We start from the raw sequence: 26817 nt of genomic DNA, 5'->3' as shown, positions 1-26817 counted from the left end.
TTTTGGTCGCTTCAACATTGGATTTTACCATCATATATCTAAGAAGGATTTTCCACAAAGTCCAATACACTAAAGAAACATTCCAAAGGAAAATCATCATTCAAGTTATATTTTACACATCTTCTTTCACATATGATAACAGTACATGGCAGTAGACAATGTCATTTTATGGATGTATAACATTCAATAATAACATTAATGAAAGAACTGAGCTAGCATCATGTAAACTGCATCAAAACGACCCTGTCTACCTTAAAAAGGATAGCTGCAATCTTCTTTTATGAAAAGTATTCTGGCACAAATCATCGCATCTTTCTCTGCCCTTAACTGGCTTAAGCCCTAACATTACTCACAATGTAGCTTAACGATAACTTCAGATCAAATTCATTATTTAATATTGGTCATAACACCCTTCCCTTCATAATCATTATGGTCTTAAGATGTAAACACAATCATGAACAAACTTGGTGAATGAAGATTGTCACAACTGAACCAAAATACAAGACATACGTAGAAACTACAGAAAATTGTAATGTTTGCATGTGACGTCACAGCTGCCATGCTACATGTACAATGTAGTTAACCCGGCAGAGTCAGAGCTATGAATTTGCACATAATTACACACAACTGTAACGACATGGAAAAATTCTCCTGAAAATTTACTTCTGAATCACTACCTGGAAATGACCAGATTGAACCAACCAACGTGGAAGACAATACAATGTACTTACATGTACGTCACAGCCATGAGAAAAAAACACCCTATAACTCAGAAATTCTGCACCAGCTTTCTTTACAAATGGGCTTTTTACACTGATGATCCTGTTGGGTAGCAGCTCTACATGTCAAAACATTCCTTGAGGAAGTTGGTCATCTTGTTGTACAGATGTTTCCTTGTGCTCCGTATAGCATGGTCCTGGTCTGTGTAAAACTAAATGAAAATGAAAACAAATGTTGAGATAAACAGTACAATAGTGCAAAAATAGCAAAAGGACTGATTCCCCATGGAACTTCAACAACCAAAAGAAAGACCATCTCTTAATTTCATTACACCATAAAACTGACAAAGGCAAGCATATGCATTTATCTTGTCAAAACTTTTCTACTACATTTTGAGGTTATATCATAGTTAAGTCTCTGGTATGGTAATTGACTGATGAACATATTTTTTGTGCTAGCTTGACATTACCTGTAAGTCGAACTCTACTTCTGCTTTGGCTAACGCATCGACCAGGTCCGCTGTGTGCTGGAAATGTACATTGTCTATAGAAAAAGGAATAAGAAACAGGAAATAAGATTAATAAACCATGGACCAGTTACGTATACTCAATGAACACCAATAAAATATTTATTTGAACCAGTGCAATGGACTTTCTCTTCAACAGCAAAAACATTGTGCAACTTCTTAAAAACATGGTCCTGCCATTAAGTATACACATGTACCTAGTATTTCACAAAATATCCCTTCAAGATAAAACATGGTCTGGGACTCCCAACAAACACTCACAACTGGATTTCCATCAAAATAATTACTCGTACATAATGTTAGAAACATTTTTATTTTATTTATTCAAAATTGCGACATGACAATACAAAGTGTGCACTAGGCAGCAAGTATGCTGATAGCGTGCACACCCAACACATACCTGTACATATGACGTAAAAAACAACAACAATAAATAGTTAAAGCAAGATTATACACAAGTATACAATTTTCAAATAAATTACACCTATAATTAAAATCAATTATTATATAACTATACAGCAAAATGAATGTTAAGTTAGGCTCAGTTGGAAGAGGCACAGAATCTTTTGATTGGGCAATGAATGTGTGGAGTGCATGTGTGAGTTTTGTATTTGTATCTAAGCTATGACCTGGAGAACCCTGGAGCAGAACAGATGTGGTTAGGTGATGTTGAGTAAGGTGTTCAACAGTGGAGGCAAGGGTGTTGCGTGGCTCAGTGTGGAGAGGGCAATGTAACAAGTAGTGTGGTACTGTTTCAGAGGGGGCACCACAGGCACACGTCTTGTCTTTAAGTTTAAGGCTCATTTTGTGCAGGGTGCAATTAGAAACATTTCACTGTTGACTCACCGTCGCCTGTCCCATGAACCAGTAGAAATTTTGCCTTTTTGAAGTTTTCCACCTGATGCATTACGATTGTGTCCTGCAAGGAATAGAATAACTTCAGCAGAATATACCACCACCCAGCTAGTTGAAAATATGAAGCTGGCCTGCTTGAACTGTTTTAGATGCCATAATAAAGTCATACTTGGTGATTTAAAAAAAAAATGATGCCCCGCCTAGGTGGTATAACTTTCAAATTAGTCAAAGTAATTGACATACACATATAGCAGGTATACGCTTTATCTCAATACACAATGGACACCACAAGAGTATATAGTATATTATGTGCACATGTGCAGTGCAATAATTGGATGTCATACTTACATTGTAGCCCTTTTCATTATCTTGAGGGTGCTGCATGTATCTCTCTGTGTACACAGAATCTGTATAATAAAGACAATTGCAACATCTTTTAATACCTTGTAGCATGGAAGTTAGCCATTTGGGGACTTTCAGAAAATGAAGCAGAACATACAAAGTACAAAAGTGTTGAAGACTGGCACATGGGCACATAATGCTATCTCATTGCAAGGCTTTCTGATTATAGGGCAAAAAATTATATGCAGTTGGTTCATCTTATATTGTAACTATACAGATAATTCAATGATATCTATTCTTTCTTATTTATATATTAAATGGCATAATATAATGAAGGAATTGCATATACAAAATGTACTGAAACCATCTACAAATGTACACCAAGTCTAATGTACTTGTCTAAATCACTAATTTTGAATAGATCTTCAGCATTCCATCTTGTATGGAATGAGAAATTCCATACAAGAATGCTGACTCACCGTAGTAGAGATAGTCTGTTACAGGAGCAACTGCGATGCCACACTTGAAGACATCTGATCCACGTCCAATCACGTGTGATGTTACAAAACCACCATAGGACTATGTGCAACCCAAACAAAACATTTTTATACAACAACAAATTCAAAACAACGGAACATCCTAATAAGGCAATAAAGATATTACTTTGTCCATTATGTCCAGAATTATCAAGTTAGGTGAGATTGAAATTGCTTGTCCTGGTATTTTCCATTGAATGATATTTACATCTTAAGGTGAAAAAGAAGGCTACAGGTTTGCCTTTCACACTTACCCATCCCCAAATCGCCATCCTGTCTTTGTCAACATATCCAAGGTTTTGAAACTGCCTGTGACAAAAGTGACCAAAAGTATGTCTGTTACATGTATTTAGACAATGTTGCATTTAGCTATATATTGGCAGCAAAAACAACCATGCATTTCACTTTTCAGCAGTAATGACAAAAAAAAGGAACTAGAATGTAAAGTAAGTTTATCAATGAATATTTGGTTGTTCACTGGAATTTACCTTCCAGCTTCGATTTGATCCTCCACTTCGACTGTTCCCATTCGTCTGTAGATCTCATGCAGAATTCTCTCCCCCTGGTATCCAGAACCTCTGCCGTCAAAACTGGCCACGATGATCCCCAGACTGCTGGCCAGGTATGCTGTCCAGTACAGCCGGAACTGTTCATTCACCTTCTGACTGTATGGACCAGCATACCTGTATATACACAAGGGGGCAAACCATCTCAGTCAATAGAAAATAAATCATGAAAACACTGAGATATAGACATTGCCAATTGTGTCTTTCTGAAAAGCAACAACTTATTTGTCCTGAATAGATAAGAATATTTGTGAGAAAAGAATTCCTTTAGAGCATTAGGATGATGCATGTCTAATATAAGGTTATAGAGGAGATCATTGAATGTATATCATGCATTTTGAATTAATTTTTATAATTTGTTAGATGTTAGATCGGGGAAAAATGACGTTAAAACGGAAAAAAAAATCGTAAGCATTTGGTGGGTGGGTGGTTGAAATTAATGTTATGGTATTGCATTACAAATGTTTCTGAACTTACTGCAATGTGAATCATTTTTTTTATACTTACACATCAAAAAGCACTGGATACTTCTTCCCCTCATCAAAGTCTGGTGGTAGAAACATTTCTGCCCAAAGATCTAGCAAAAGAAAAATCACCATAACATGAGTTGAAGAGCCAGTCATATTTTCATATTACATGGGTCCCACTAGTACATGTAGTAAAATGTGGTAAAAAAGTTTGGAGGTCTTAATACAAATTTAACTTCAATTCGAATGATCACTTAAAAATGATAAAAAAGATGACTTCTATGTATGCATCATATTGACATGTTCAAAAGACTGTGCAAGGTGATGAAAGCAAAATTTTCACCCATATTCCTCAATTTTCTTACTGAGGGTCAGGAATAAACATGGTATAACTCTGACTTAAAGTTCATGAAGAAACTTTTTTTGAAAAAGAATATTTTGCGACTAACCGTAGCCTGAAACTCTGAACTGCTGGTATCTTTTTATGGGCATACGTGTCTCGTCTATGGTGGTTCGAAGTTCCTCATTGTATTCAAGAAGAACGTCTGAAAAACAAAAACAAAGTAACTATAACTGATAGAAATGTACATGTAAAGAGACCACATCAGTGGAGTAGTTATGGGGGCTAAGTTATGGATGTTTCCAGTAGAGATGAATCCACATTAGGAGGAATATAGCTAAAAGGCCATTCCTAATTTGACTAAGCTAAACAAGAAAAAATAGCAGTACTCACAATTGTCAGTTTGTGCCTTGTTTAGGGTGTATATTGGGACACCAGGACCTATAGGTGAGGAGGATGTAATAGTGTAATTGGCATAAAATACACCATTAAATCAGACAGGTGTAGTTCAATGCATGGACTCTGACGTATTTGGGAAACTAATTTATGTTGTGTAAATTTAACATGTAGAGTCAATCTCTGCTACGTCAAAAGCAACTGAAGAAACCGAATGAATAAAATGAGTGGAAGCATACTCCATACAGACAAATATATTCTAGATCTCTATAATCCTCTAAAGTTATGAGAGTTATAGAGGGTGTACCTCGACAGTTGAGTATGTACCAGGAGGCATTTTTGCTGAAGTAGGCATTGTAGTAGCCACAGTCATCCCACAGGTCACAGCTAAGGCACTTCTTACTGTCTTGGTTACCAACGGTTACGCTGGGGGACACATCACATGTAGTTTTAGTAATTTTATTATCTTTCTACAACTGTAATTGTGTATAGAGCCCATTCCAACAGTAGCTGTCTGATACACTAAACTACAAAATATTACATGCTCTCACTCAGAAGCATCAGATAAAATCTCAACCCAAGAACACCAACCCTCTTACCTGTACACATGTCTCTGTCTTGGAATTTCCTCGTTGCTGATAAAATATCTACAAGAACAGAGAAACAATTTTAAAATAAGTTGTTTCTTCTCACATGGCCATTGCAAACTCATTTTGACCATGTATGCAACCAAGGAAGACCCTACATGTATATGATGCAACCAACACTTTATCTAAAACATTAAAAGCTATAACAACAGTAACTTCATATATTCACATTCAGAATTTGTTGTGGAAAGAACAACAGAGTAATAATATACATGTATCAAGCAAAAGTCCTGAAGGTTGGCAAAGGTAGCCATGAGATGACACTAATGGTACTTACACAATCCTGTTAGCTTCATCATAGCTGAGGATACTGGTGACTTCAAACTGTCCTGTTGTCAGCCACTGTCGTGACGCTTCACCACTCTACAGGGACATAATCATGTACACTGGTCAACATTCAGCTATACACATAATAGAAGTACAATGCCTACAGGTACAGAAATTTAACATTGAATAATAACTCCTTTCTTCTTCATTCATACAAATGGATTAGGAAAGAGAGAGATATCGCTAAGACATGGCAAAGCAGATGGGACAGAAGGATGGAAAGAGGAAGGAACAGATGAGAGAGAGGAAGCATCCCTTGCATTCAGAATATTTTTCTTTTAATTAATCAGTAGTATTCTTCCATACATGCAATTCTGGCAAATACATGTACAAAATGTACATGTTGTTCTTAAATTCTACCTCTGTTCAATCATTCAATCAAAAGAAAGTTTGCTGTAACCAATATAACAAATCACTAATTAAAATTGATTTCATACTTACATAAAATGTGATATTACTGACCTGTGTGATAGTTCTGAGACATAGATGTCTGAACTTCCCTGCACTCCCCTCATCATGTGGTTGTATAATAAGGTACTTGGAGCCACCTTCAATAAACAGTGGCCAGGATGGACCAAACTGAAGAGAACCAAAATGTGCAATTGGTCAGATTACCACTACTGTCAACAAGACACACAACCAAGATATTGTTACTTGGAAACTTTTTTGTAGTCTTTTAAACTTTGTTAACCCTTGAGTTACCAACCAGATGAAATTGTACACAAGGCAGAGGAAAAACACATTGAAAATCAACAAAATGTCAGAAAACTTACTGTGCCAATCCATCCAGTTGTGCTTTCTTCATAGTCAATCTATGAGGCAAAAATATGATAAAACTTGGATGCATCTGCAATAATAACATCCCACAAGGCAAGACATCAAGGCAAGACATCAGCACTCCCCATGACAAATCTAACACAAAAGTTTAAGTTAAACATAATTATCTTTTCAGTATGTTTAGGATAAGACACCTCTATAGGTGATTCCTTAGTCTTACCATTCTGCATGAAACAGTAGCCTGTGTGACGTCACAGATGTCTACTATGGACGTGTTCTGTGGACGTGGTACCCAGCTGACATACAGCTGACTGTTACTGGCCCACGACACCACGTACAGGTACAGTTCACTGAAAAATAAATGCATGCTGCTGTGATCTAGGAAAAAATATTAGGTTAGAACTAGAAAATTGTAATACATGTACATGGTTTCATTAACACCCCTACACACTTACAGAATCAGAATGAAGAATTTCAAAGTCAAGCCACATTCAGGAAACCCAAGTTATATACCCTTCACACTAGATGTGGAGTGAGCCAGACTGCCGTCTGAATGAAAACTTCTTAAATGTATATAGTCTTGGCTATTCAAAGAGCACTCTTCAACATTTGAGGTATATTCCAAATATTTTGATTCTCCCTTGATCATGAATGCAATCAGGATGTTTTGAACATTCTTGGAATATTACTGTTCATATAGTTGTAACCAAATATTAATGCTAGTTAACAAACCACTGATCGTCAAAGAGAACTACCGGTAGGTGTTTTGACAGGTGCGTACCTCAATCCCGGAGGAGCTGGTACCTCCTGTATGGGGTAGGCAGGATCAGTCATGTCAACCACGTGAAGTGAAGCTGTCGGATTGGGTCTACCGGCCTGGAGTAAAAGAAATTTAACATGATTATGTCATTTGTACTTGTGTTCGGTTTTGATGACTATCCATTTCAAATGTTGGTCACTTTTATTGAATTAAAACAAAATGAGCACAGATGTAGATGCTATGTGTTTTAGCTACATGTAGTATAGTGCTTTACTTGTTACTTGTCACTAGATAATTAGCCCCATGTGGGCTATGGCTTCTGGATAGACAGAAACATTAAACATCAACCCAAATCAAGTCTTCATCATAGTGTAAAGGTGATCTGAAACCACACAACTACATGTATTGTACTGACATGTCCACTGTACCTTAGGATAGTGAATGTCCACAATCCCTGGGTACTGTGTCTCTCCGTAGTGAGAGAAGCTCATGACTGGGACCTGTGAGTCATTAAACTTGGCGAAGGCCAGACGGTTCCCGTCCTTCGACCACCAGATGGTGTTATCTACAGAGAACACCTCCTCTAGGGGCAAAAATGGACAATTGTAAAAAATTTAAACTTTGTTTGAAAACAACATCTTGACAACCCTACAGCAGCTTTCAACAAGTTTGAACTTGACTATGACTTTATACACACCTGACATTAACAATTTTTTTTAATTGGTCACTTACTTTATCAATTAAGTGTACATGAAATGAAATGTCCCCTTCACAGTATCATTCAATGAAAAAAATTATTTTCTAAAAACTACCATGCAATCTTTATATTGATTTTCCAAGAAAACCTTGCTAAAACGGTGACTTAAAAATGTCTACTCTGAGCTCAGACAAAAGCTGCAGTATAGTCAGCCTAAAGTTCAGTGAATATCCTAGTCCCATATACTTCATGTTGAACCTAAAGTTTAGTGTGTGAAATCTACCTTCATACACCCAGTCAGGAACACCATTCCAGATGAGTCCTTCCACCCCGTCTGTAGTGATGGGTTGTGAGTCGTTTCCAGAGAAATCAGCCTTAAGGTATATGTTGTTCTTGTACACAAACACCTAATGAAAAGAAGAAATATATTTTTAGACAAACATTAAAGCAATCCAAACTATGGACTATCGGCATTGTAGTTGGACTCCAGTTTTTGCACTTCGCACACTGTTGTCATTTGTGATGTACAGATTGTAGCCAATCACTTTGTTATTTTATTGCACCCCTGCCTACAATGTATATAGCTAGCAGAGGATTGGAGATATCTTTTTAAAGGGAACAATGCTGGTACTCACCAGTTTGTGTCCAACTGGCGCCCACCCAGCAAACTGCACGTCATCGTAAGGAATCCACGCAGTCACCACACTGACAAAGATTGCAGGTCACACTGTGTTAGTTTGATAGGCTAGACCCTCGCTTTTCATTTGCATAAGAACAGCTTATGTAAAACAATGCAAGAACCTTACAACTGGAAACTTGAAACACCTAACATTAAGGCCCCATTCCCACTAGGATAAAATTGTCCAGATCGAGCCGTGTTGATTCGCTTTGAGATGGCTTTGATCCAGATCGATCCAGATCAGAGCAGGATTGAGCCGGATCAATTGGGCTTGATCCAGGCAATTTTATCCTAGTGGGAATGGGGCCTAACAGTTTCCATATAGCTTTAACTGACCCTTACCTTCCCTGAACATCATAGATGACACAGTTGGCAGTGAAGGAATGTCGGAACACTTTCTTGTAGTTGTAGGACAGGAGAATGTACTGCAAGTCTGGGGACACTCTGTAGTCAAAGGCATCGTATTCTGTCTGTAGAGAGAAGAGGGTTCATCAGCTTGTTACTGGCTTGTACAAGTGTACATCTGACCAAAATTTACTTTTGAGAGGATCAAAAAATCTTAAAATTGACCTACATTTACCTGGAGGTTGGCATAAACCACCAAATGGATGCCTTTCCTCCAAATAATCCACATGTTTTGAAGGTGACCAGTATATTACAGTATAGAACGATTACTAGTATAGTAAACACAAGTGTAGGGATGGCTTACAAAAGTGCTGTTGTCCATTAGAATTGTTGTCGCATTTGTCCTAACGTTTTTGGTGAGCACAGCGCCATCTTCGTCACGATATATGTAGTCTTCACCTATTTCAAGACAAGCCAGCGTTAGGAAAACATAGTTTACATACACAGAATCAAAACGTAACTGCATAAATCTAAGAGAAGCATATATATGATTGTGGTAACTGAAACTTTGAATTTTCTGGTACGTAGTTTACAAAACACTTGAAAGAAAATGGCTGCATAATATTACTCGGAAAGAAAACTATACTTTTCTGTTTACTACGATTCACTCTGGTGTGTATATAACACACACACATAGACAGACAGACAGACACACACACACACATTGTCCTTACCACTGATCCACCTGGCTGAGAAGCCCTTGTAGCTGAATTTCTGGTTAAACATATCCTCAAAGGTGTAACCTGGTCTGTTGTCTGGTGTGCCTGTCAATAAAAGTCAAGTCCAGATGATTACACATATTCAAGTTTTCACTGCACCACAAAATAATTAAACCAAAATTGTGGATCCACACTTTTATTCATTAACTACAGTGCTTCAATTCTATTGGCCCAAAAGTGTGTGCCATACGCGATCATATACTGCCTGTTTCTAGGTATCTTTATTATATTTGCCAGTGACGCCAACAGTTTTTTTTCACGCTCAGAAAACCACTGATAACCTAAAATATAAAAACGGAATAAGCCCTACATTTCCAGGGAAAGGACCACCCAAGAAAAAAAGACTATTGCGTGCCCAGTACTACACAGGAGAGCTGCCTGCCACATCTGTCTTGTGACATAGACCACGGAACTACATCAACACGTACTATAGAAATAAACTCTTAAGCCACGTATTTGGGAAAGCAAAGCAGGGGGTTGCTGGAGAGCGTCTTGTAACTGATGTTATTGGCTGGTGAAACTTGAAAGTTTAAGGTCCGAATAATCCATCAAGGCCGATAATGTGTCATGGTTGGGATTTGGGAGGCGTCCAATGTCAGTTATGTAAACGTCAGCGTTAGGTGATAGTTTGGCGCAGCCATAACATTCAACACCGCCGGGTGTGGACGGCACAGAACAGTACAGTAGCCGGCACACTGTCATCGGCCTGGAGCCCAAACCGCCAGGGTATTTTCTGTCTGAAAATCTACTCTGTCAGTAAAATCTACTCTGTCAGTCATAGGATTGGCTCGGTGACCTACCAACATCGGCCGATTCCTAAAATCACACATTGGTCCAGAGGACATCGGACGTATTTATTTCTGCTGAATATGCTCTTTTTAGAGCGCGCATACTATAGGTAGTGAAGCTCGTCGGGCAAGCGTACTATTACTTCCTGTTTTAAGACGGCACCCTAAACACACGTGCACGCGTTTCTAAACCAACTCCTTAAGCTTGTTTTTGCAGGCTCCTTTACCAGTCGAAGGCCATCTGTCGACGGCATTTTAATGACGAAGGAAAAGAATGTGTATGAACACGCAGTATTGCGGAGAAAACGACATCCCTCGGTAAAATGGCAAAGCAAATATTTTCAAGCTGTTGTTAAATGTTTCTATGTCTTTAAACCCGTCATCAAAGACAAATTTGGCAGATTTTCATACTACATACCGAGGGTACACGTTGAAAAGCTTGTGCTTGGCTTTGGTCCAAGTATGTCAATGGGCTAAGAAAGCAAGCGACTATTCGACTGACTTTAACAATTGTACCAAAGGCCCGACTGGATGCTCGAAACCTGGGGACGCTTGGATACAAATTTTGAACTGAAGAACGTGTAGAATATGAATTGATGTACGAAAAAGCATGCACAGTATTTCCATACAGCAAACTTATAACTAAATTTGGAGACTGGGTACGTGTGCTTACCAATCGAAAAATCGTTAGGATTCAATTTTTTTTGGCTTTTTTTGAAATACGTAATATGACTGTAATATGACGAAAAATAAACGAAATTTATAACAGAATACCATAATCTTGTCCAACAGAATTTTTGAACGAAAAAAATACAAGCTACGAACTTAAGAACGCTCATATATCCCCAAAGTTGTACTTGCATGTCCTCAGCACTAAATTTGAAGACTCTAAATTTAAATTGTTCAAACTGTTAAATGGTTATGAGCCGTACGTTTTGCCCTGGTCTTAAATCAGCTTGATCGTGTTAGAAGCACCCACTTACACCCGTGTTTATATATCCGCCATACCAGTACTTACTATACATGCTTCTGTACTGTTGTCGTGAACCGTGCTCAATGCAAGCGATGTTATTGAGACGATAAATTATCAATTGTGTGGATGTCCTCTACTGTTGACAAAACCTGAGGCGTTAGTCCGTGTAGCTCGGTAGAATGTTGAGGTTCAGAGGGCCATGTGGATATTTACGCTTGTATATTGGTTCCCGAAGAGAGCTTGTGCAACTTGAGTTTAACGTGAACTTGTGAACTCACCTATATGTGATCTCGTATACAAAAATTTCTATCTTTAGCTGAAGAGTGTGACAGACATTTAGCAAAGAACGCGTTTTGTTTGAAACCGGACAACAACCTTAACTAAACATCCACTCCTGCAGGTACATGTAACGCAAATGTATATCGTTCCGTCCAATATGAATGACTGTGTACTTACGATTCCTTAAATATATCCAAATGTAAATTTTGAAACGTTCGCGGTGGTTTTACTTTTGCGTTTTTTTTATTAATTTTGCGGCAATCATGAATATACGTTTCTACTTCTGTACTAGACAAATGTTTCAACCGTGAACATAAAATTGAACACGGCGAAAACTCCCTCCCCCTCCTACCGTGAAATTAAATCTCCGCGAAGATGTATGTTCTTAATCTCCAAGCAGATTCGGTGGGGCAAGGGGACTTTGTTGGCCGCCTGTATCCAACGTTCGCTCCACGATGGATACAAGCGGCAAATGGATACAGGCAGCCAACATAAAGTCCCCTTGCCCCACCGAATCTGCTTGGAGATTAGTATGTTCTTACTTCCATAGAGCAGTAGTAGTGGTACAGGGATGGGGCTTACAATGATAAAACTCACCTCCATAGAGCAGTAGTAGTAGAGGTACAGTAATAAAACTTACCTCCATAGAGCAGTAGTAGGGGTACAGTAGTAGTACAGTAATGAAACTCACCTCCATAGAGCAGTAGTAGTGGTACAGTAATGAAACTCACCTCCATAGAGCAGTAGTAGTGGTACAGTAATGAAACTCACCTCCATAGAGCAGTAGTAGTGGTACAGTAATAAAACTTACCTCCATAGAGCAGTAGTAGTGGTACAGTAATGAAACTCACCTCCATAGAGCAGTAGTAGTAGAGGTACAGTAATAAAACTTACCTCCATAGAGCAGTAGTAGTGGTACAGTAGTAGTAGTACAGTAATAAAACTCACCTCCATAGAGCAGTAGTAGTGGTACAGTAATGAAACTCACCTCCATACAGCAGTAGTAGGGGTACAGTAATGGCAGCAGTGATAGCAGCGATCAACACAATCACACCCAACGTGACAAGGAGGGCCTTCCTCGTGGCAAGTTTCGCCTGGAAGAAAATTAGGAACAAAGCTGCTTATGATTCATTTAATTTTGCTCGCGTTGTCATGCTGTGCTGTGCTGTTAAAAGCGTACATCTTAAACCCACAACTATAAGGTTCACCCTTCCATCTCGACGAAAGATGATGGTAGCACAAGTCCACAAGTCTGGTGTTGTGGCCGTGCGCAGCTAATCAGCTTTATCTTCGCACGGCAGTCCCAGCCACAGTTGGGACACAGGGAAGTTGAAATATGTTGTGTATTTCATACAACTATAAAATATACATCTTAAGTCACACATTCTGGGCCTTTCCACTACTTTGTTCCCGACCACTCCCCAACCCAATGGCAAGGTCGGTGCTGGGTTTGGACAAGCGCCTGTAATTCATCCTCGGCTGCTGCAGACGACTATCTAAAGACTAAGAAGGCGACTAACTGCCAACCGTGGTCTAGAGAGAAAAGGTCAGGAGATACTTCGCAAAGATTCATTCCTCACAGTTGTTTGTAACTTCTGTTGAAGGTCGCTGAAATTAAGGAAAAGGACTAATAAATCTTTGGTCTTGACAAGACCTTAGTCTCACAAATGCCGTGTAAGCTCCTTATACTGGAGACACTGACGGATGACTACAAGCTTATACCATAACTCTCGGCATTATTCCAAACCATTAAATCCTTTCCGTTGTGCCGGCGGGCATGTTACTGTGAGGTATGGAGAAGTCTTTATACCTCCCGTGTCGTCTCCGTGTTGTCAAAATAAAACATCGCAACACCTCCAGCAAAAATAACCACGCTTTGTTTGCATGTACGCGTTGGGTCAGTAGTGTGCACCACAGGATTCGCGGGATTCCATTTCCAAACTCACACGAACGTTGCCCTTTGCCTTAGATTCTCGAGCTCAGATTTACGTTCATTTCAATGAAACTGTTGATACTGTCCATCTAGGAGATCTACTACATCCGATTCACAGATAATGGAGATATCGTTAGATAACCCCGGATGTAAGGTGTTTCGTGTGCCACACTGACAGATCGCTAATCTCCAAGCAGATTTTGGGGTTAAAGATCGCAACGCTTTCTGACTACAAGTATATGACACATATACAAGGTATATGAAAGTTGGGTGGCTTATGCTGTTAATTCTGTAACAACTGACGCTACTGCAAAAGCGATGCGCTTTTGCCTACTGCCGTCTTCTGCAAAAAGATATAAACACACCAGCGTTTAAATAAACGTACGGCACCTTCGCATGCACGACGCACCTACATAAGGATAAATGCTGAAACGAAAATCACGTACTACAAACAGCTTGAATAAAAGCTACTGCAAAAGTGAAGCGCTTTTCACGATTTCTGCCGTCGTCTGCAAAAAGATCGAAACACATCAGCGTCTTAACAAACATACGGCGCATTTCCAATGCACACCTGCACTAAGGATAAATGCTGAAACGAAAATCACGTACTACAAACAGTTTGATTAAAGTCTAGGGGAGAACCCGCTTGCTCCTAACCTTGTCGTCGCGGAATATGTGTGTCCGGGCGATCATGAGATCTCCGTCCGCCGCCCTGCCTACCACAGCGGCCATGCCGAGCTGGGCCATGGGAGCCAGGCTTGCCTGTCAGCTCTAGTACCACATTGAAGATCTCAGCCCGGTGCTGAGTACCAGAGTACCAGGGCCCGATGTTTCCCCATCAACTACTGCTGACGTACAGGCGGGACCACTCGGAAGTGGCGCGGGGAGGTTTGGACGAGAAAACTACGTATTCCCTGACATTTTCGTTTCACATGGTAGGTATATCTTTATTGGCGAACATTGCAACGTTCAATTGTATGCTGATATTTGTATAACACTAGGTCTAACGCAACATCTATTTAATGTCCCTTCCCTTTGACAATTTAATGGTAGCCCCGACAAAGTCAGGGCGTCCAATAGTTTGTCACGGTAAAGAACCAATGACTTTACAATCCTCTTTAAATCACGTAAAATTACTTTTAAAGTACTAGTATGATTTCCTCCAATCTTTCAAGACTGATCAAGTACAGAAATCTTTGCAGGCGAAAATTTACATGTTGAACATTGGTCAAAGCAAGGAGGTTAAAAAATCAACCTCCTTAGTCAAAGCATGAAAAGATGCTAAGCACGAGATCCACATGTCCAGTCAATGTGAGGACCATGAGAGGGTCTCTCTGTGTTGGGGAAAATAAGAGCGCCATTGTCACTTTGCCTTGTATCTACAAACCTGGACAGGTGTTCTCCTACCCTCCACACACACCGACTGTTTGCCCACCCTTGACTATTGATGTTATTCGGACAGGAACCAAAACACCACTCTTCTACTGGACAGGTGGGCCGTGCAGCTTCCCGCATTTTTCCCGGGCCACAAACAACTCCAAACAAACAACCTGTGCAATGCCAAGTGGATAGAGCCTTGCATTCGGTAGGTAGTGAGTTCGATCTCCGGCCAAGTTATACCAAAGACTTTAAAAATGGCACATACTTCTTTCTCTGCTTAGCACTCAGCATTTGGGAAAGAGTATCCAGTGGACTAGCCCCGTGCTGTAGTGACTGTTGTGTGGCCCAGGGCTATTAAAAACGTTGATGGGCGCCGCCCTATGCGTCACTAGACGCGGGAAGGCCCTTAACAACCTTTAACAAACAACGGCGGGATGTTGTCAGGAGTGATGAGTGGTCGACATGTTGAGAACCAACTACTCAAAAAGGGAACAAATGCAAAATACCAGAACAGGACGGCTTCGTTCAGAAGCAAGGTGAGACTCGTACGTGTACATTCACTATAGCTAGACACACCAAAGCGTGTCAAAAAGGCCTTTCTTTCCAACTGGGCTTTCTGATATAACTGACGCCCAGAGGGCAAAACCGACCCTTAAAAACCGGCGTGCGCTTTTGAGCCTAAGCGGGCGGGCAGGCAACAATTCCAACACGGTATAGATACCGGAGAGTCTACGATATACTCGGTACAAGGCTACGGGACGGAGGGGACACAGTGTTTTTGAATTGAGAGATAGAAGGATGTTCTCTTTTCTGTTTGCTTTTTTTTTCGCAGCTATATATGGCATGTACATTGTAGAAATGCATGCAAGCGCACGTATTGTCACTGGCGATAACGCACGACCTCTCCATCTTTTTAGCTTGAGCTGCTAACAGATAAATGACAAGATTAATGTTTCAAATGTCCGGCAAATAAACATAACCTATCCGTATTAAAACCACCCTCTACACTAGACGGCTTAGAAAACAGAATTGGAGTGTACGCGCCTTGGTTTTATAATTAGAATACGATGCACGATGCAAAAGTGTGAAATACAAAGACAACAACATACACATGAAGGAAAAACGTATTCTTTGTCAATGAAATATAACACCCACTACACACACACACACACACACACACACACACACACATACAGACAGACACACACACACACACACACACACACACACACACACATACAGACAGACACACACACTACTTCAGCCAACCCACCGGAATGCAAAAGAAAAAAGAAAAAAACATTCATCACGGAATTTGGCAGCACTGCGGAACTTGATTAGGCTACCCATATGGAACCGGCAGTGCTCTGATTATATCGTTAACATCAATCCCTTTACCTTTTTCACATAACCAAGGACGTGCTAGTACGTCCATGATGTGCTTATCAAAACGTCTGCTTCAAACATAATGCATGAATAAAAGTACGTCTGAGCTATACGGTATACCAGCGGCTCCGTTTTCTCAGCACACGCGCCACGTCGCACGTGCTTAACGTTTATATTGGAGATCATTGGATAATTTGGTAATCACTATTGAGTCAAGGGATTACGCTAAAACTAGTTAGCGCCCCTAGCGTTCAATCCCGAACTGCAGGAAGGGGTCCCAAAGTGTCCCAGACAGCTCGACTTACAGCAATACACACACCAACAGATTTAAACATATAATGTAACCCTTTACGTTACCCTGCCAAATGGTCAGGAAAGGCTTGATGTGACATGGTGTTTGTAGGTAAAGCACCAAACAGGATGCAAGTGTGCTACGTATATAAAACTGACCACCACACACGCCCCCCTCCCCCAAATCAGTAGTAGGATAGGTCCCTACCGGAGTGGTGGAGGGTGGGCCAAGAAAACTTTCCTGCTCCTCTGGGTACACAGTCGTTTCGTGGGTCATCCTGGAGAACAACATGGACCCCAACACCCGCCTCACATCTGTGGGAAACTTCGGGACGGCACCGCACCAAGGCTCGGGGCTAACCCGGAAGTTCTCCCTGCACAGTCCCTACCCCTGGTACGTAGGGAAGTCTGTGACCCCTGCACGAGGTCGGAGTATCAAATTTCACGGCTCAAAAAGTAACACTAGTACTCCCGGGCAGGGGAGCTTTCAGCGGCGTTTTACATAACCCAAGGATCAGGGCTATACCAATACGTGGCTTGGGAAATCATACCAAACTTGAAAGTCTCGCAACGTGGATTGTAAATTATTATCCACCTGTGTGGGCGAGAGACGTTTTGATAAAATGACACATCTAGAACGCTATTGAAAACGTCCTTCATAGCAAAGCCAAATTATGAGAAACCGAGATAAATAATGAAAACAGAGAGTTTTGTAAACATTCTATACTTCACATTACCAGTTGATTTAGTGACAGTTTATTACAGTCATATGTAGTCAAGGAAAATGATGTTGAGCCATCATGTTTTGGACATATTAAATTTTACGTAGTCTCAATTTTGATCACGCCGAAGTACATTTTGTATATTTGTTATTGAGTTTCGTTGTTGAGTGCAAAAGTGACTAAGTAATGCAAATTTGCTTGGATCGAACTTTTAGAATACACTGCACAGGCTCGGTTCTTTTATGACTTTAACTCCCTTTGTTGTTGGCGTACCTGTGTAATACTAGTTCAAAGCCTGATAGAGCTCTCCACACGAAAGACGAACGTGGACCACTAGAAAAGTCTGCACAGGCTAGCTCATACTGAACTGATTGGCATCCAAGGCTGAGGATCAGTGAACTCAGTTTGCTTCCGGAGCTCCAACGTTAGAAAGAGTGGACGTACATTTCGAGCACACTTACGCCTTGTTCTTTAGTGTGAACCTAATTGATTTTTATCACACTTGTTGTACGCGTTTCTTGCTCTTCATCCGTGCTTGAGTTGAATATGTACCGTGTGTTGCGTCAACAGAAGTGTTATCTTCGTAAGATGGTATTTTCCAGTTCTGCTTGCCCCCTGTCTGAGGGTCTGTACATGGACGCAAAAGTATAACTCAAGGGGCTATGAGTGGATTGTTTTTATTCTTTGGAGTGAGCGAGAAAGGAGGGAGGAGTGATACCACGGACGCTGGTAATTGGGTACTTCATGCAAGCCAAGGTCGACTTGATAGTTGGAATCTGAGCAAAACAACGGGGTAGGTTGAAAAACTTTTCCGATCTCCCTTCCCAACATCTGCTTTGAGACTGATACAATCAGTCGTAGCCGCTAGGTGGCGACCTTGGTCTGAAAGTGTTCCCTGCACACGCAGACATTTGTTACCTTCGGGTACCGGGGTATTGTTTAGCTCTCAGTCTGCAAGGTTTCTGTCCAAGGTCAGTTGAAAATATATTAGGCTACGCAAACTCTTCTAGGAGGTTTGAAATCCCCGATTTCTTGTTCGATTGACGAGCTTGCTACCAAGAGAAATATAGTGTATTCATGCAAACTCTTCCAGGGGGTATAAAATTTCTGATTTCTTGTTCGATTGACGGGCTTGCTACCAAGAGAAATATAGTGTATTCATGAAACTCTTCCAGGGGGTATAAAATCTCTGATTTCTTGTTCGATTGAATGTTTGCTACAAAGAGAAATATATAGTCCCTCTAAATAAGTATCAGAATGCAGATCGACTGGGTTGGTTCTTATAACATAAGTCTCTAACTTTGATCTTGCAAAGGATATACAGTACATACCTAGCCTTCAATCCTTGCTTCTATGTACTCTTATCCCCTTCACCCTTACAACACACGTACATGTATCTTATCTAAGTCCATATCGCAATATAATAAGAAACGCCCACTCGATCTCCATGTACGGATACACCATATCTGTGTACTCTGCTAACAATGTAGACGTAATATCAACAGACCTCATGGCGACTGCACTGTTGAAGTGTTGTGTGGTGTGGACACACTGATGTTTGTCAGCACAGTGATGTATGTACATAAGGCCGCGCAAAGTTGCCTTAAGTTTATACATCCTAACATTTACTATATAGCTAACCAGCTTTTCTGGCAGTGAACCGAGGTGTGACGTTCGGGTAAGAGTGTTATAACAGTGGTGACCTTGACACGTGAAGAGGTCTTTTCATGTGCAGTAAATCAAAGGCTGAAAGAGACCACATGTACAATCAATCTAGTTAAACTACTGCAAGTTGGAGGAAGTTGACTGACTGAGGGACAGAGAAATGATGATCAAAAAGCCATCAGGACAGATAAAAAACATTAACAGCAAGGGTCCGGTAACATAAGGTCGCGAAGGACTGTCGTACAAACTGAGCGCATTGTTGGGATATTGTTGTGCATGTGTCCAACAAAATTCGACTGACTCACTGAAAATTCTGCCTCATATCCTTGCCTTGGATTCTGTCTTAGATCTGCTTTAGATCATCTGTCGTTGTTCCCGGTGACGAGAACGGTCGGTGTAATATGTGACCGTCTGTTTGAACATTGTACACCAAGTAAAACGAACTTGACCGCGATATACAGGGACAAAGATGGTAACCAACTTACAGCAAGGGAACATCATGGTAAGTATGATGGGGAAGGCATTTCATGCGAACTAAAGAACAGACCAGCACCCGAAACACATGCACTGGACATTCCGCGAGCAGACCCAGGCGGGCCCGCGGACCTGGTAAATCAACTTTGGGGAACCATCAAAGGCAGAGGTCAGGAGAGTCATCATGTCCCTACAGACAGCACGGCATACTCTGCAGCTGTAGCAGGAGCTGTCAAAACTGACACAAGAACGGCTGTACATTCAGTCAGCACTGTGTGGTACATTACATGTATATAGGGCAGACGGGGCTGAATAGTAGACGCTTGAAAGATGGTGAGATATGGGAATGGACCACGAGTCGACAGCAAGCTAACAGGCTTTGGGAAGCGGCTGGAAAGCCAAATAGACAGATAACATGTCAGGGGAGTTGATCCGCTAATGAAAAGAGTACAGTTTGTCAGTCGCACTTTAGCGGGCCACTCCCATGGCATTTTATCTGTCTATTTGGCCAATTTCTACTAATTTTTCCAGCCGCTTCCCGAAGCCTGGTAGAGGCTAAGATGCAGGCACAGACAGGAGTTGCGTTGGGGGCAAATATGGTCAAGTATCAAGATGATACATGTTTGACGTCATCGATGGCTCTGAATGATCTTTTTTTGCATGAACTACGTATACCGCTGTTGTACGTTTGCTATCTCTAGATGCTTTTTGTTCATTCCGGGCTTTTCATGGAAGAAACATCTCTTCTACGAAAGATCTTTATATTAATAGGCCATTTAGTTGGGGGAGAATGTACATGTTGTAAGCCGTATCGCAGCAGCATGCACCAGCACACGCGTCCGCCTCTGAGTTATCAGGAGTCTGGGAGGGAAATCGGACTGATAACCAGCTACACATGTGCGGGCACGGCAGCCCGATAACGCACATGTCAGCCGGGAATTATAGCTACCGGGTTACGTAAAGGGACCGGCAAGTAACGATGCTGGTGGGGGGCAGGAACAGGGGAAAACCGCTAACTAGACGTGTTTTATCTTAAACGGTGTTTCAGTAAAATAACAAGTAAAGATACAGTGATTCTCTTCATTCAGTTCTAGATGATCTTTCGCAAATCAATAAACCAGAGCAAGGCAAAGCAGCAGCAAAGAATGTATTGATGTTACGACACAATGTTTAAATCCTTCACAATATAATATGATGCTGATTTATTACCTACGGTATTGTACCACAAGCTAGTGACATGTAATGCTGACAGTAGAGGTGGTAGAACTGGCATCACTGTTAAGGTTGGAAAGACTGGAAACTACTAGAAGTGGTCACCACCTGTTTTTCATTCCGTACATTGTACTAATGGTAACTTGTAACAAAGAAATAAACAACAGTTTTGGAGTAGACAGCTTCAGGCAAGCAAGAAGTACTATGAAATATGGCCATCAGGTCAACACGGTTCTTATGGGCGTCTTATCTAGTGCCGCTCACTCAGTGTCCAAGATAAGGTTATCAGATACGGTAAGGTGGCGGTACTAACTAGGTACAAACTATGCTCAGGCCCAGTTCTGGACCCGACCAAACATTCTTCACCCAACAAGGCATAACTGCAGTGTGAACCGGGTACCCGGATGTAAGGGTTTTCTTGAAAACATCACACAACAGCCAATCCGGGACGACTTTACACACATGCACGAATGGTGTGACGTCAAACCAACGTCTCCGTGAAGTTATGAAGGCCAAACTCTCTAAGCACCGCTGACAACTGTCAATATTGTGTTGCCACATTGTGCAAGCCTTGCAGATTTGCTTTCATCAATGCCAAAGGCACCTCAAGTGATTTCGATACAGTAATACTAGATTTTCAATGTAGTAAGCTGAATCCACTCTATTCCATGGCATACTGTTATCTGTGAGGATTGATAAGTCTCTGACGGAACACAGTTGCTTGTTTCGTATCGTGGCTGGTTCTGGATATTTATTGGTGGTACCAAAAATAAAGGGACTCCACATGTAGCTTGTTTTGGGGCTATTCCAAATGCTATGAAATGATGACGAAAATATGCTAAGAAATGGTAATAAATGTCAATACTGCAATAACAGACAGATTTCCTCTTCCAAATATAATATAATATAAATGTATTGCCTCCCTAACATTACCTGGATGCCTTACATTCGAAAAGGGGAGAATCTTACAGTATCTCTCAGTAAAAAGTCTTCAACAAACGAATATTTATCTCCTGATAACACCCAGCAATTCGGTACTTTCTAAATCCTTTCTCTTTGAGTGTGAGAGTGAATCTAACCAACATATTCAGACAGCACTACTACATAAGTAGCCCCGTGCTGTCGGGATAAATTAGGAGTCCCTGCGGCGAGACAAGGCAGACCCTTCTTACGTTATCAGAACATTTTTATTTGAGCGTTTACAGGCAGAAACGAGACAGCTCTGGGCGCTCTGAAACCTTTCAACACGTTATACTGCCACTTCTGTTCACATTTCAAATGTCGATTAGCGTCACGTACAGCGTCAACGTCAGAAACAGCTGTACACCAGACTTGTTGAGCCGCCAGTTCCTACGACATACTTAAACGCCAAACGTCTCCTATTAGAGACCCGCTTCTGTGATGAATGAAGGCAGGTGTACGTTAAGTCAAGGAAACACAAGGAAATATTAAAACACTTTATCACAGGGTGACGTTTTGTTGCGCTCTCCCCCAGTTTAAACATTAACGGTCGGACCCTTTCGGCCGGAGCTAATCTCAGAGGGCGGTAGAGTTCCACAGAAACGCGGGAAAAGGCAGGGATCAAGTTATCTGGGATCTATTCGTGAAGCGGGGTTAATATGTATCTGTAGATCGCTTCCCTCACAGGCACGAATTCAATTTTATAACGTGACCCTTGTACACTAGTGATTTATCGCATGTAATTTAGTGGGAGACGGACGGAGGGCGACTACAGTGCCTTACTTCGTGGTTCGCTACGGCCTAGAATCAAGAAGTCCTTTTCAAGCAGCCAGTTAAGAACGATTTTATCACTTGTGAATGTGTTCCCCACATGTAAAAACTGGCACTTGGCTCGTAGTACATTGTACAGATACGGAACGAGTTGCCAACATGTTTAGGTCGTATGTTACACGCACTGCCATCGTAAATCAGACTTACCATGTCTCACAACCTTGTCGCCAGAGATCGTCTCCTGTAGACTCCCCGGCAGAGAATGCTGCCAGTCGGCTGGAGGCCGCTATTGATGTACAAACCAAGCGGTTTGCCGTGCTGGCCCGCCTCTCGTACGAGTCAATACACTTCGCTACTACAGCCCTTCGGTACAACCAGGGGGCGTAGCTCTAATGGGAAAGGGTGTGCATGAGGTTTCTAGGAACACCATGTCGGAAAAAAGAATCTTAACGTATCGTATATATCATCTTAACTAAAACTCCTTGATATCAATTATTGTATTACGCGTTGAGGAATATGATAACATGATCTGACACAGAAATTCGCCATGACAAAATCTAAAACGTCTTTTAACACTAAAAAGATTAAACCACAGACAAATTCATTTTTCCTGCATTGAAAAATGAAGACCATAGAGTCAAACCAACGCGTGGCATACTGATCAGTAGATGTCCTGGACATGCCTATTCCTAAAATCACTGGCTGGAATGAGGTTTCTATAGAAATACAATGCAAAAGACTTATCATCATATGTACTACTTATCATTAGGGTCTGACAGGTTGATGAATACGCACATGGTCAATTCATTACGTGACACAGATATTCTACATGACATATTCAAAAGCATCTTTTTTTAAACTAGAAAAAATAACAAACACGAATCGATGAAAGGACATACCTTTCAGCATTGAATGGTGTCATTTTTGACAGAAAAAATGAAGACCACACAGTCCAACCAACTGCACATGTGGCGCCTGAATATTCCTACAAGCACTGTTCTATATACCAAGTGTGTGCTGACTGCATACAAGCCAATATCACTATCGCAGCAGCATACCAACAACGTAATATCACAGTTTAGATTCATTCTTTGTACCATTTTAGCCACCAAGCTCTCATATGTCTTGTAGCCAAAGCAAACCATTTCATGCGTTTCGCTTACCACGAATGATTTTTTCATGAGAATAGTTACCATGCATACATAGATATCGCATGCTGTATTTTATGCATGTATATCTCATGCGTTTCCTCGCTTCAAATGTTGGACGTCGAATGTTGAGCTTGATACCCTCTGACAGGTGTTTCTCAATATATTCTGTGTTATTAGGTCTACTTACAACTCCATGAAATAGAACTCAATTTCACTGAACAAGCCATTCTAACTAAAGCAGAAAGAAACCTTGGGTAAATAAATTGAATACAGAATCGTTTTAGCTGATACACGAGTCATCGTTGGACGATGTACAACAAGCAACAAGCATGACTTTGTCAACCCCTTTTACACCCCAACACAAACAGCACAGCTGTCAAAACCGTACAAACTTTGCCGCAGTTGTTTGAAAGGGTCCGAGGGTCACATAGCAGGCAGCGGAGGCCGTACTCTACCCGGTCCCCCATTGCGAACGTCAGTCTTTCTACTGAGTGACAAGTCAGGGATCACGTGGTGTTGTGACATGTGATCGTGCCGCGTGGCTTCATGCAATACATCTCAGATGTTGGACACGAATTAAGAGGTTCCATGTGTATTTATTTACCGTAACGCCTTACCCCGTGCCGTGTGTGCACTAACACCAGGTGGATGTGAGTTCGGTATAATCATTAACAAACCTGTGCTGTTTTTTTGGGTTCAGGGACCATTCAGGTTTGTATGCATGTCTTGAAGCCGGGAAGAGGGCCAGACAGTGTGCACACATACGTATATATAATTATGCAAATATATGAATATGTAAGTGATTGTCACTATGAAACATAGAAAAATGAAACGGTAAAAAAACCATATGGACAAAGATCTTTCCGCGGTGTTAGGGAGCAGCTTGATGAAATGTGAGTTGAGTCAGATCAAACAGAGGCGTCTGCGTGCTGCAATTCGCTTTAGCCTACTTTTGACTCTCGGTTCTGTTATATCAAGGAGGTTATAGGGGAAATATACATCTCTGGCGACTCTTTCTAGAACAGCAAGTCACCACGTATGTGAACATGCACAAGCGAGAAGACCACGCTGCTTCACAGGAAAATAACAATGTCAAACCCATAACGTGCCAAACTTAAATCTACCCTGCATTATCAGAAACCCAAACATTTTGTCTGCTAGGACTATTGTGGCGCCTGGTCTTATGGGAAACCATCTTTGCTTTATTTGAAACATAACAAAAGGACAATGTGTGGTATTGTCCCCATACTTAAAATCTCCTTATCGATGTGATTCTTCATAAATGATTTAGTACCAGATTTCAGGCTTTACTGTGCAGCTTCTACGTTCTTTTCAAGAACACGGAAACATTATACACATGATAAAAACCTACACACAATGAGCGCATGGTAACAGAAGAGAGGAAGTGTCCAAAGTACTACTATGACAAAATGAACGCTGCACAAAGAATGCGACAAATAAAAGAATCAGTGATATCATCAAAAGTCGCAGTTGAAAGGATATGGTATCATGTGTTGTTAGTGACGTGACGACGTGTAACACTGGTCAGACGCATTTTTGGCAGAAAATGCATGCTGCTGTTTCTTCTCGTACTACTCTCGAAAAACTTGCAGTCTATAGCAAAACCGTTATCTAAGACCTGATGATTTACAGTGTCTGTAAAAATACAACAACGCTGCTCAAACCACGGAAAATGGCGAATCAGGCAGGGGTTAAGAAAACCCAGGACAACACTGCTGATCTTGGAGGAGACTTCCAGACGGTTCTGAGGAGAATCTGTAACCATCTGACTTCTCAAGACGCGCGGCAGCTGAAGATTCTTCTCAAGGAAGGTCGGTACTATTGATATTTCTAAATAACAGTTTGCATGACAAAAAAGAAAACTGTTAAGTATACGTAGCTATGAAGGAAGTCTAAATTTTCTGTGTTGTAGCAGGGGTTTGACTAATCCTGACTGTCCATCACAATTAGCAGTTCAACCAATGATGGCGTGGTAAATATCGTTTTGCCCAATGAGAGATTAGCTACATGCCCGTCAAATAAATTTTTATTTTCATATCTACGTTTTTGTTTTGCGTCTCCACCTTTTGACAGAGGTGGGTGGGGCTATAAGATCGGACGATTGTTTCGAAGAGTTTTTTTTCCATTATTCTAAATGTTTGCCGTTAATCATTTCACTGCAGATCCCATCATTACAAGATGGTTCCCCGGTGACCTCAGTCTTGAGTCGCCCTCAGAGCTCATCCTCAAACTCCAGATGAACAGGATCGTCACTGAGGATAATCCTCTGTTCCTGACGTCACTGCTGTGGCGTCTGCGCAGAGACGACCTTATCACACTGCTATTGCAACACTCGGAGAAGATCTCAGATCAGATCCACTGCGCACTTCCGTCTGAAAAACCAGCTAAAGGGTTCCATCAGCTGGATCTGATTCTACGAGCAAGCTTGAAGGATATCAGTAGAACAACGATGGAAGTGTTCCGTAGCCACCTAGCGAGAGCTGTTGGAATTCCACCTGAATACGCATTTCTGGACGGCATACGTCCTGACTTTGAAAACAGAACTATCATGACGATTCAGATCCCGGCTTCTTGTACAGAGCGCGCTGCTTCCGTACTTAGAAACGACGCGGTTCGCCGAGAGTTGATGACCAATGGCGTTGAGGCCATCAGGCTTTCAAGAGAAAATGAGATTCGACTCACAGTTGAAGGCAAAGAGGAGCAGCCGTCAACTGCTGGAAACCCTTCAGCGCTGGGTAGCAATAAATGCTGCGCAGATGTGAAGAAAGAGCTGATCTCACAGCTCGAGGCAACTGCTGTGATACGCCAGGAGGTTGAAAAGCTTCGCCTGGAAAATTCTAAGTTGCAAAACTATCACGACGCGAGTCTTGCGCGGGAATCGAACCTGAGAAAAATGCTCCAAGACAGACTGGCGAAATCTGAGGAGGATGCAGAAGCAATGAAAATGCTGACCAAAAAGATGGAGGACACTCTGGCGAAGAAAGAGCGCTTGGAATCAGAAATTGCTGAATTAAGGAAATGACAGCACTTTTGACAACACAAAACAAAATAC

The 26817-nt window shown here is 41.2% G+C and overlaps 2 protein-coding genes across 5 annotated transcripts; one reads left to right on the top strand and one right to left on the bottom strand.

The window, feature by feature from the left end:
* Window positions 1-443: 443 nt before the first annotated feature.
* LOC109465251 (dipeptidyl peptidase 4-like) lies at window positions 444-22970 on the bottom strand. Of its 4 annotated transcripts, none has more exons than XM_019762420.1 (25): window positions 22801-22970; window positions 12788-12893; window positions 9715-9804; window positions 9345-9439; window positions 8978-9105; window positions 8592-8661; window positions 8240-8363; window positions 7688-7842; window positions 7281-7375; window positions 6720-6849; window positions 6496-6534; window positions 6185-6301; window positions 5673-5758; window positions 5348-5395; window positions 5056-5174; window positions 4746-4793; window positions 4462-4557; window positions 4053-4122; window positions 3468-3662; window positions 3234-3288; window positions 2923-3022; window positions 2450-2508; window positions 2093-2165; window positions 1190-1263; window positions 444-931 (listed from the first exon to the last, which is right to left on the bottom strand). In XM_019762420.1, the coding sequence occupies exons 1-25, from the start codon at window positions 22801-22803 to the stop codon at window positions 839-841; spliced, it is 2268 nt and encodes a 755-aa protein (XP_019617979.1). In that variant the 5' UTR covers window positions 22804-22970; the 3' UTR covers window positions 444-838. The 4 variants fall into 4 exon arrangements, with proteins under 4 accessions (XP_019617979.1, XP_019617978.1, XP_019617977.1 ...); XM_019762419.1 differs by lacking the exon at window positions 22801-22970 and adding an exon at window positions 16998-17385; XM_019762418.1 differs by lacking the exon at window positions 22801-22970 and adding an exon at window positions 14390-14522.
* Window positions 22971-25437: 2467 nt separating this feature from the next.
* Window positions 25438-26787, top strand: LOC109465191. Its single transcript, XM_019762337.1, has 2 exons — window positions 25438-25576; window positions 25928-26787. The coding sequence occupies exons 1-2, from the start codon at window positions 25438-25440 to the stop codon at window positions 26785-26787; spliced, it is 999 nt and encodes a 332-aa protein (XP_019617896.1).
* Window positions 26788-26817: the final 30 nt, after the last annotated feature.

Source organism: Branchiostoma belcheri, unplaced genomic scaffold (genome assembly GCF_001625305.1).
Source record: "Branchiostoma belcheri isolate BF01 breed outbred unplaced genomic scaffold, Haploidv18h27 scaffold15, whole genome shotgun sequence".
Classification (NCBI taxonomy): domain Eukaryota; kingdom Metazoa; phylum Chordata; class Leptocardii; order Amphioxiformes; family Branchiostomatidae; genus Branchiostoma; species Branchiostoma belcheri.
Note: the sequence above shows the minus strand (reverse complement) of the source record. Positions and strands in the feature narration are given on the sequence as shown.

Bases quoted from the DNA above. Each gene is read 5' to 3' on its own strand.
- LOC109465191 (XM_019762337.1), top strand. From the start codon at position 25,438: ATGGCGAATCAGGCAGGGGTTAAGAAAACCCAGGACAACACTGCTGAT. The intron at 25,577-25,927 runs GTCGGTACTATT...ATTTCACTGCAG, and splicing joins GAAGATTCTTCTCAAGGAAG to ATCCCATCATTACAAGATGG.
- LOC109465251 (XM_019762418.1), bottom strand. From the start codon at position 14,479: ATGGCCCAGCTCGGCATGGCCGCTGTGGTAGGCAGGGCGGCGGACGGA. The intron at 9,805-12,787 runs GTGAGTTTCATT...TTTTATTGACAG, and splicing joins CCTACTACTGCTGTATGGAG to GCACACCAGACAACAGACCA. The intron at 932-1,189 runs GTAATGTCAAGC...ATTTTCATTTAG, and splicing joins AAGTAGAGTTCGACTTACAG to TTTTACACAGACCAGGACCA.